Source organism: Cyprinus carpio, chromosome B12 (assembly GCF_018340385.1).
Source record: "Cyprinus carpio isolate SPL01 chromosome B12, ASM1834038v1, whole genome shotgun sequence".
Lineage (NCBI taxonomy): Eukaryota > Metazoa > Chordata > Actinopteri > Cypriniformes > Cyprinidae > Cyprinus > Cyprinus carpio.
Window position 1 is genome coordinate 4,507,010 of NC_056608.1, and position 11,680 is coordinate 4,518,689.

Genomic DNA, 11,680 nt, shown 5'->3' on the forward strand with positions numbered 1-11,680 from the left:
GATATATTTACAGTAAGAAATTTACAAACTATCTTCTTTGAATATGATCTTTACTTAATATCCTAATGGTTTTTGGCATAAAAGAAAAATGTATAATTTTGACTCATACAATGTATTTTTGGCTATTGTTGCAAATACACCTGTGCTACTTATGACTGCTTTTGTGATCCAGGGTCACACACACAAACACACATATATATATACACACACACACACAAACTGACATTTCCTTATAATTTATTATATACATAACTAAAATGTAATTAATACTTTTCATTTACTACTTTCTTTTTCAGTGTATCTGTTACATTCTTATTGAGTAATAATGCGTAGCTTACTTATTTGGTGGAAATGCTTGTCAATTGTATCGTGTAGCTATTATCATGGACTCTAATATAACCTATGATTGTGGACTATAGCCTATAATCAGTCTTCATAATGAGGCTGTCACTTATTTTGTCCTCACAGGTTTTTCCAGTGCGCGCAGTTCGTGTAGTTTACTCATCTCCCGCTGTGTTACTCTCCTCCTGTCCAGTGAGTGTGAGCCTGCAGCCAGTGATGATCCCAGCATCCCTGCCGCCGACACCACCACCACACCACCGCGTTATTCTTCTTTTAATGCACATTTAAATACCGGAATATCGAGTTTTCATTAGAATCGTCTGAGATACTGTTTATGCGAATGGACTAACGGCGAACGTGCGAAAACAAGCGCGCGCTGGCTGGAATCGCGCGGTGTGAGTAGCTGTTTATTTATGTTATATATGTATGATGTGTACGTCTGAATGATTTTTAATGTCTATGGGAGACACAGTCCTTTGTTTTATGAGGAAACAAAGGGCTTCCCGACCTGGATAGGTGAAGTGCACCTGTGTTATTGGACGCATGAGGACAAAGAACAGCTTTACGCTGTGCATCGTTATTAATTGATCTCTAAATTCGTCATTATAGCGTAGCTTATATATGAAGTACGGACTAATTCATGTTTTTTTTTACACTCTCTTTTCCTCTCTCTATCCCTCCATATGTCTCTTATTTTCCCCAAGGCTTTGTCTGTTTGCCCTCGTGTGAGAATTCAGTGCTTATTATTGACTGATACCATATGTTCCCACATACAGTATTTACCGTGAAAATGTTACGTTTTTCGTTTGCTTAATTATCAAATTTAACCCTTTTATTAGTAAAACGAGAATAAAGAAAAAGGAGCAATGTCCTAACAGAAAATCACCTCATTTTCCGTCAAGTTTACCGACTTGTTCTTCCTTCAACCCTAAAACACAACACTATTCAAAATATGGAAATAATGAATGTTATAACATCTGTGTCTGTAATCGAGGTCAGTTTCATGACCTACATATCTAGGTCAAGAGGCTCAAATGAGATAAACAAGCATGCGTGTTAATGAACAGACTATTGCTCTGATAAAATGATCGTCTAGTAAAGCAGATGAGTTATTTTTGTGGGGAAAAAATAGCTCTGGGATGCTGAATTGTGAGGGATGTGATGTGTGTGTGTGTGTGTTGATGACACCATGTGCTGGAGTGTGAGTTTGCATCTCATCATGCATTTCTGTGCACTCACAGCCGACGGTAATGAGATTCATCCCCTGTGCACATAAATCTCACAATATTTCTCCTGTTTTCAGCCACACGGGACGCCGTCTGAACATCAACACAACGCTGGCCACATTCGCACCCTCCGCCGTCTCCATGGAAACCGAGTATCATCAGGCATCCTTGGGCTCTCTGGTTTGTACCCAAGATGGAGAGCCCACGAGCTGCCAGACCCCGGGCCCCGTGACATACCAGCCAGGGACCACCGGGGTCGGATCAGACTCCTTCCCATGTCTGCGCCCCCTCGCTTTCCCCCAGCAGTCCAATGAGGAGCCGCGGCGCTCGGGAGAGGTCACCGTTACGGTCAAGGAGAAAGCCGAGAGTGGTAGTTCATCATTTCATCAATAATATGTCAATCTAGGAGGGTTTTATGAGGAAGGAGAGAGGAGAATAATTGATATGAAAGCATCTGCTTTGTCTCCAGGAAGAAAATGTTGGGGACTTTCCTGTCCTGCTGTGCCAATCACACTACAGTCATTTGCATACAGCAATCAGGATAATGACTTTAAAAGTGGCATGTAATTAAACAGGCAAACAATGGAGATGAAGTGTGTGTTTTCAGAGCTCAAAAACTGCAGCTACAAAAAGACAAAGACAATAGTTTGTAAAAATAAATAATAAAAAAATAAGAACTTAAATGACTGTAAAACCAAAGCCAAATTGGTGTTTATTATTATTTGTATAATTTGAATGAGATTTTTTTTATTTTTATGTTTTCATGTTAATTTTAGTTTGTTTTAATAAATCTGTTATGTTCTTTTAAGCTTTATATATATATATATATATATATATATATTAAAAAGACTAAAAGCACATTGTATATATATATATATATATATACACACTTTTCAAAAATTATGTTTTTTTTACATTTCTATTTTAAGTTTTTAAGTTTACTTTTATCAGTTGTATCTATTTTTATTTTATTTTTAGCTTAATTTCATTTATTTAACAATAACAACACTGAACCAAATCAGTATCAATTATTAATTTTAATACTAAAGTTTTTTAAGTTTACATTTTTCATCTATAGTTTTCTTTTTACTTTTGTGTTTTATTTATTTCAGTTATTTTTAATAGTCTTAATTAACAATAACAATACTGAACCAAACTGATTTCAAATTCAAAAGCAGCTGTAAATTCAAGATATACCATCCCCTTTTCAGGTCTAGGAGTTGTTATGGTGAACTTTCTTCTCATTCTGTGTTTTACTAGTTCTTTTTTTAACCGAGAACCGCTTTATTAGCCACATATTCAAAAATAAATACAGAAATCTGACAGTTACAGGTCACTACAGTCACTGTAGAGCCACTAAAACCAGAAATAGACAGTCCTAGAATAGAATATCATTAAATATAACAAACGCTGAGCAATTTACTACAGAGTTACATTCTGTCCCCACATTTTAAATATCTGGGGCATATATATATATATATATATATATATATATATATATATATATATATATATATGTGTGTGTGTGTGTGTGTGTGTGTGTTTGTATATATGTGTGTATGCATATATAGCTATATGTTGTGTACTTTTTGTGGATTTTATAAGCAAATAGCTTTAAAAGCTAAAAGTGAAAATGATTAATTCAGAAAGCACTTCCTAGCAGCACTGTTTGGCGCAGAGCAAATCCGATCATTGTAAATAATGCACAGGCTCTTCTGAGGGGCATTGCTTTGTTACTAACCACTGAATGATTGAGAGCTGGCAGTGGACGGGCTCAAAAACCCATGACCGCTTTGATGTTTACTGTGGCTCGATGATGCTCTGACGAGTTCGTTTGAGGTTAAGAGCGAGGTATTTTATTTCCCTTATTTTACAGTCGCTGAGTGTGTCGTAAATACTCTTAATTAAATTAAAGTTGTGCATCATAATTAAAATTGCCAAAGGGGCTTCCTGGCAGGAGGGGCTGAAAGGCATGGCAGAGATTAGTGAACTAATTGAATTGGTGGCTATTTAATTAAAGTTGGTTTCAAGAGAACGCCATCCGGCATTTCTATCAGCATCACATTTGGAGGAAAACATGGTGAGACAAACAATAATGATAACAGACAGCTAGAAAAAAAGAGAAAATTACAGTCTGTCAGGGATTATTTGAATAAATGTGCATGTTATATAAAATAATTGTTTTATTATATACTGCTGGTCAAATGTTTGGAAACATTATTTTTTGCTTAATATTTTGTGGAAAAGACTCTTTGCTCACCAAAACGGCATTCACTGAATTCTTAAAATCTAATTTATTCCTGTGATCAAAGACATTTCAGCATCTTTGCTCCAGTTTTCAGTGTCTCGTGACCCTTCAGAAATTGTTCATAATGTCCTGATGCTAAATAATTATTGATGTTCAATTATTAATTTTTTGTTCTTGTTAGTAATGTTAAAAACAGTTTTTGCTGCTTAATAATATTTAAATTGTTTGACCTTTTTTTTCAGTATTCTGTGATGAATAGAAAGTTCAAAAGAACAGCATTTATCTAAAATAGAAATCTTTTATAACATTATAAATGTTTTTACTTTCACATTTGACCAATTTAATGCATCCTTGCTAAATAAGATTTTTTTTCTTTCTTTTTTAGCATTGATAATAATCAGAACTGTTTCTTGAGCAGCAAATCAGCATATTAGAAGATTTCTGAAGCATCATGTGACACTGAAGACTGGAGTAATGATGCTTTATAAAATGTATATTCAAATAGAAAACAGTTGTTTTGAATAGTAAAGATATTTCACACATTGCTATATTTTTAATCAAATACATACAGCCTTGTTGAGCATAAGAGCATAATTCTTTCAAAAACATTAAAAATCAGTATTATTCCTAGTACTGTGTGAGTTCTGTCAGACCTTGCCAAGTGACTAATTAAATTAGTAATTTTGTCTCAGCATTTTGTCTGCTCACATCCTCTCTTTCTTTTGGCAGCCGATAGGATTTGTTCATCCCCAAATGATGCTGCTGCCTCCAAACCCATTCTCTCGTCTCCTCCTCGCCGGCATCATTCTCTCCCTCATTCACACCATCCACATGTGGGCCGCACCCGGATGGGCAGCCGCTCCAGCTCCATCGCCTACACAGCGTTCTCCCCGCGCCCCTCGATTTCACGCCACTCCAGCATCGCCACCAACCCCCCGATGGACCGCTCCAAACCCAAAGACTACCTCATCCTCGCCGTCATCGCCTGCTTCTGCCCTGTCTGGCCAATCAACATTGTGGGATTTGTTTACTCCATCATGGTATGTAGAGCCTGGGCCCTTTGAGTCATTCTACACACAGAAAAGACACAAACACTCCTTTAGACGCACCTTTACGTTACCAGTATGGACTCGTTGTGTACAAAGGTGTGTCTTTTGAAAACGTACCACCCCCGTGACAGCTTTAGTACCTTTTTTCTGAGAGTGCAGGATGTCATTTGTGTCCCTAATATACTTAAAAATATATATATCATTTTAACTATGACTAGCAAACACTGTTAATATATATAGGCTATTTTTTTTTTTTTACATTTTGTAAATATTTATAAAAATCTAATGATAATAATATATTATATATTGATGATATGTAATATATAATGATATAAGAAATAATATATTATACCATTGATAGAATAATTATATAATAAAATATAGATTTTATAACATTTTAAAATAATTAATTTTATTTATTTATTTGTTTGTTTTTATTTTTTTATTTTTGGTCTGTTCAAAACCAGTTAGCTAATGTACACATTTTAATGATGATAAAACATACGGATAAAAAATATGGTCATAAGAGCTTGCATTTTATCAAATCTTAGTATCATTAATTTTTTTTAGTTATTATGACTTACAAACAATAATTATGAATTATAAATATATGCATTTGATTTTAATTTTAGGTAACGTTTTAGTCATTTTGTTGTTTTTGTTTTATTGCTTTTTTGTACAACAAGTAAAACAAGATAAACCCAATGAAATGTATTTAAATTTTATTTAAATATTAGTTTTTAGTTAAATCAATGAACTAGTTAAAGCTGCAGTCCATAACTTTTTTGTGTTCAAAATTTACAAAATGTATAAATTGAGCGAGTACATATTGAATCCACTTTCCAAACCGTGTTTTTGGTTTCTCCTGAATCACTACGGTACACCTATAATAAGTTTTTAATACAGTCAAACATTATTGCATTATTATTATTGGATATTTACTGAAATATAATTATATACTGTATAAATATCTGATATATAATTTATAATAATTAATATCAAATATTTTTTTAGCGTAAGTCTTACAATGTCTACCCAGTTATCCTCAACCCTGTTACTTTTCTGGAAGAATAATTATATTCTAACATAATCAATATTAATAATTTGTCTTTAGACTGACATTTACAGGTATTATGTCTAATAGAATGTTTACAAATTTACAAAAATCTAAAAAATTACTTGAAAAAAAAAGAAAAGGCAGCTGTCTGTGTAGAAATATCAAATGGATATGCAAAATAATTTTTTCCCTCAGCATAACAGACTGAATTTTTCATCGTGTGTTACAGTGTTGAATATGTAAAATGCTTCTGACTTTAATGGAAGCTCAGATCTCACTGTCATGTTCTGTTAGTCTCGGAACAGTCTGGAGCAGGGGAACATAGACGGAGCGAGACGACTGGGTCGCGTGGCCAAGCTGCTCTCTGTGGTCTCTCTGGTGGGAGGAGCCATCATCATCGTAGCATGCGCCGTGAATCTGTCAAGTAAGCCATCTCTAACCTCTTCAGCCGAGCCTCACGGGACTCTCCTCTTCGTAGTCACACATGAAATATGCTTCTCAGTGCTGGATATTTATGCAGAAGGGATTACCTGAATCATAACTCTATATATAGGACATCTAAGTAGGTCAGGAAGCAGAGAATCCTTTGTGGCTGGAGATTTTCTTTCTTTTGCTGTTCTTTTGAAGTGTTTAAATACTGCTACTTTTTCCCAGTGGACATTCAGTCTTTTCTTCTACAGTTGGGAAAAATGTTCTACAAAGCTGTGGGTGATTAGAAGACATTTACACAGAATGCATTTAATTACTTGAATAATAAATTATGAATGAATTAATGACACAACAGACTTGATCTAGTGGCAGACTAATGTTTTACACTATTATGTGAAACATTAATGGAACACAAACATTGATGGTAACTAACAGAATCCAATCTAATCTCTCCCCTGACTCATTATGTCACATATTCAGAGTGAATAGCTCATTTAGTACAAAAAAAAAGGACAGGACTGGATTTAATCCATTGGGAATTGATTGGATTATGAAAAGTGACGTCAAATGACGTCAACAAAAAGCAATGGAAAAAAGCTCAGAGCAACTTTCTGGTGTGTGTGTGTGTATATATATATATATATATATATATATATATATATATATATATATATATATATATATATATATATATATATATATATATATATATATATAAAATAAATAAATATACTTTTTTTTTAGATTTTTTAGGTTAGTTTTTTTTTAAGTAACCCCAAAAATATTAGGCCGCACAACTGGTTTAAACAGTGATAATAATAAGAAATGTTTCAGCAAATCAGAATATTAGATTTTTCTGAAGGTTCATGTGACACTGAAGACTGGAGTAATGATGCTTTTCATCGCAGGTATAAATTACATTTTAAAATATATTCAAATAGAAAAATATTTTACAATATTAACAGGTTTTAATTTTTTTTTTTTTAATCAGTTAAGTGCAGCCTTGGTAAGCATAAGAGACTTATTTCAAAAACATCAAAAAATCTTTCTGACCCCCAAACATTTAAAATGGTAGTGTACATTTTTAATGGAGCACTTAGTGCAGGAAAAGCATCAACATGTGCTTTTAGTCCTTTAATATGGTTAAAAGGCATCCCAGAATGCAATTTATAAAAGTGAGCAGAGCTGGAATCTAGACAGAGAAGGAGCTCAAATATAAGACAATAATGAGAGTGTAGTGTACAGTTTTGCGATGTTTTTTTAACACCAATAACATGATTTATCTGTGATTTGCAGTTAATGTGAAATCCTGAGAGGGTTGAGCGTGCCACAGAATCCAGCTTCACATCAGACCACTGACCCAAACACCACGGCCCATTTGTTTTGCCCCACTGCTGCTGTGACGGCAATCGCATCATAGAGAGCAATCAATAATCATATGACATTGCTCTCTGAGAGAACCCTTGGGAATCTGCACCAACATGCCATCCTTCAAACAGATGGAGCAAGATACTTCACTGAAGTCTCTCACATCAATGAGAAAAGAGTTAAAGAGTTTTACTCTTGCGTTTGTTTCCTGGAAACTCACTCCGGCGGCTGTTGGAGTCTCTCACACCTAAACTCTAGCTCCGGCTGCACACATACACTCTCGTTGAGGAGAATTGCTGCTAAAGCAAAAGTTTTTTTCCTTCTCCAGAAGCAGAAAACAAGCCAAACCAATATACAGACGGGGGTTTGTTAGATTATTCCTACCGGTGAGAATCACACGCCAACTGCTCACGTGAGATGAAGTGGATCTCCTCAGTCGAGAGAAAGCTCACGAGTCATGATCATGTCCTAGTTTTAGAGACGCACTTGATTTACCATGTTGACAACATTTGTTCAGTTTTAAAACTTCAGAGAACCATTTATGAGAAGATCACCTGTGAGTAAAGAGGAGAGATATCTTAGTAACCACAGTTATCTTTTTTATTTCATGTCCTTTTTTTTTTTTTTTTTTTTCATACTCTACATTTTAAAAAAAGGGAAAAAATAGATTTATTTTCTGCCATCAGACATTTGGGATTTTATATTATGATACTGTTTGTAATTATTCTTTATTGTTCATTTAATTTTTTCAAATGACAATCAAATCTTTCTTTTTTCTTTTCATTTGTCTTTTTCTCCAGAAAATTTGACTGTTCTTGAACGTGACACATGTATAATCGTGCTTGCACAAAATGTAGCTAACAACCCTAAAACTGTGTTTTGGACAACCAAATTATTGCAACCGAAAATTATCCACACCCTTTTTGATGAAGCAGTATGCAAGCACTCACAGGCAAAATGGATTTTCATCACATAGTTAAAGTGTTTCTGGAAATTATAATCTTTATAAAAACACACTGTGTCTGCTGCAGTCCTTTGTATTGATCTGTGTTGTTGGATTATTTATATACACTGTGTAATTTGAAATATCTGTAGCTAAATGTAGCCGAATCACAACCGAATCTTGCAATATTGTATTAATTAGACGTTGTGTTAATGAACCCGTACTGTAGATCCAAATGGGACATTTGGCTGGTAATACTGATGAGTCTACGAGCTCGTGGGGATCTGAAGGCGATTTTGTATTGTATATAAAGAGGAATGTAAGATTTTAACTTGTGGGACAATGGGTTTGTAACGAGGGGCAGTGATGTCATCATTCTCTGGTTGTGAATGGATGTAGCTTTTGTGCATTTCACTTCTGTTTAGATTCAAATGGTACTGTGTATGCTATATTAGAAAACTTGTGATACGTGATGATTATATTTATGGTAGGTCCAGTTGGTTAAATCCATGCATTTCTTTATAACTTTTTTTAAAAACGGTTTATATTACATCCCTTTATTTTTCCTATTACCCTTTTGGCACATGAGAATACATAAACATTCTTGTTTCAATCCACCCTGACAGAATGATAAAGAGCTGAAACGTATGAGATATTTAGTTATTACAAGCATTGTGTACTTATTTTTGCATGCACCCTTCTTTCTCAAATATTTTGCTAGTCTTGTAAGAAGCACTCTTTCCCTCTATGTATCCTCTGCAGGGAAACCGAATAAAGCATTAAAAGGATGTGAAACAGCTGTGAATCCTCTCTGTTGACTGACTGCTGGATTGTTCTTTGTCCTCAGTTATTAGAGGGACTAAGTTTGAAGCTTCTGTTGCCAGGGATACCATCTGCCTCTCTTCAGGTGTGAGAGATGTGAGAATTAGACTGGACATACTGAAGACAGCATGGAGAAAACTGTGTAAAAACAGAGTTATATATAGGGCTGTCGATTTATTCATGTTCTTGGTCACAGTGGAAAGAGACGGGAGAAAAAGAGCACAGAAACTTTGACTTTTAAGGTCACTTTTATTTACTAATGATTCAAATCCTTGCTCAGAGTTGCTGCATTTGAAATCCACAAGGAGCAAACATAAAAACATACACAAATCAATCAGACAGACAGACAGATGATAGATAGATAGATAGATAGACAGATAGATAGATAGATAGATAGATAGATAGATAGATAGATAGATAGATAGATAGACTGACTGACAGATGGATAGATAGATAGATAGATAGATAGATAGATAGATAGATAGATAGATAGATAGATAGATAGATGGATAGATAGACTAACTGACAGACACATTAGGATAGATAGATAGAGATAGATAGATAGATAGATAGATAGATAGATAGATAGATAGATAGATAGATAGATAGATAGATAGATAGATAGATAGATAGACTAACTGACAGACACATTAGGATAGATAGATAGATAGATAGATAGATAGATAGATAGATAGATAGATAGATAGATAGTTAGATAGATAGATAGTAAAAATCATCAACTTGCTTTGGCCACCTAACAATAACAGACTAACTGACAGACACATTAGGATAGATAGATAGATAGATAGATAGATAGATAGATAGATAGATAGATAGATAGATAGATAGATAGATAGATAGATAGATAGATAGATAGATAGACTAACTGACAGACACATTAGGATAGATAGATAGATAGATAGATAGATAGATAGATAGATAGATAGATAGATAGATAGATAGATAGATAGATAGATAGATAGATAGATAGATAGATAGATAGATAGATAGATAGATAGATAGATAGATAGATAGACACATTAGGATAGATAGATAGATAGATAGATAGATAGATAGATAGATAGATAGATAGATAGATAGATAGATAGATAGATAGATAGATAGATAGATAGATAGATAGATAGATAGATAGATAGATAGATAGATAGATAGATAGATAGATAGATAGATAGATGGGGCAGTCATGGCCTAATGGTTAGAGAGTTGGACTTGTAAACTGAAGGCTGTGGGTTTGAGTCTGGGTACTGGCAAAAATGGTTTCCCACTGCTCTAGGTGTGTGTGTGCGTGCGTGTGTGTGCGTGTACACGTCACCTTCTATTTATCACGTTATAGGGACCAAATGTCCCCATAAGGATAGTAATACCAGTAAATTTTGACCCCCAATGAATAAACAATCATATAAACAATACAGAATTAAAAAACAAAAAAATAAAAAAAACACAAAAAAGTTTTTTGAAAATATTAAAATGCAGAAAGTTTCCTGTGGGGGGTAGGTTTAGGTGTAGGGTTGATGTAGTATGGCAATAGAAAATAAAAATACAACATTAAAAAAACAAAAACCAAAGCAACGTGTGTGTGTGTGTGTGTGTGTGTGTACAGAGCACAAATCCAGAGTATGGGACACCATACTTGACCTCACGTCACGTCCTTTCCTTTCCGTTTAGATACAGACTAACTGACACAGATAGATGACAAGGCAGACTCCGACCCAACACTGTTAGATAGATGTTTTACATTTATGTTTTATGAAAGAACAAACAGAAGGTCAGAATGTGAGAGTAAGTGAAAGAAATAAAATATGGCCGCCATTGTGCAATGAAGCAAACAGTGAAGGAGTGGAATGAGAAAGTCTCAAGGGATGAGGAGCAGTAGGCAGTCAGGAAGGAAGAGACATTTAATGAGGAACCACATTCTACCCTCTAAATCTACTGCATGTGACGATTACAAATATCGAACGCTGCCGGAATGATCTGCACACTGAACAGGATGATGAATGAGATCAGTGTGTGAACTGCAGTTTCACTTCATCCACTAACATGCACTTGTGCTAAACACAACTCCCATCATTCAGTATTTATTAAACTGGAAATCCTGACAGACTCATGGGGGAAAAAAGCTTTTCTCAAGCTCTTTTCCTCCTCTCTTGCAGAATCCTGGATAAGCTGGATTTCTAA

General features: G+C 34.5%; 1 protein-coding gene across 1 annotated transcript; it reads left to right on the plus strand.

Annotated features, from left to right (window-relative positions):
• Positions 1 to 344: 344 nt before the first annotated feature.
• LOC109067312 (proline-rich transmembrane protein 2-like) lies at positions 345 to 9,470 on the plus strand. Its single transcript, XM_042734990.1, has 5 exons — positions 345 to 737; positions 1,646 to 1,938; positions 4,546 to 4,856; positions 6,217 to 6,346; positions 7,648 to 9,470. The coding sequence occupies exons 2-5, from the start codon at positions 1,710 to 1,712 to the stop codon at positions 7,662 to 7,664; spliced, it is 687 nt and encodes a 228-aa protein (XP_042590924.1). The 5' UTR covers positions 345 to 737; positions 1,646 to 1,709; the 3' UTR covers positions 7,665 to 9,470.
• Positions 9,471 to 11,680: the final 2,210 nt, after the last annotated feature.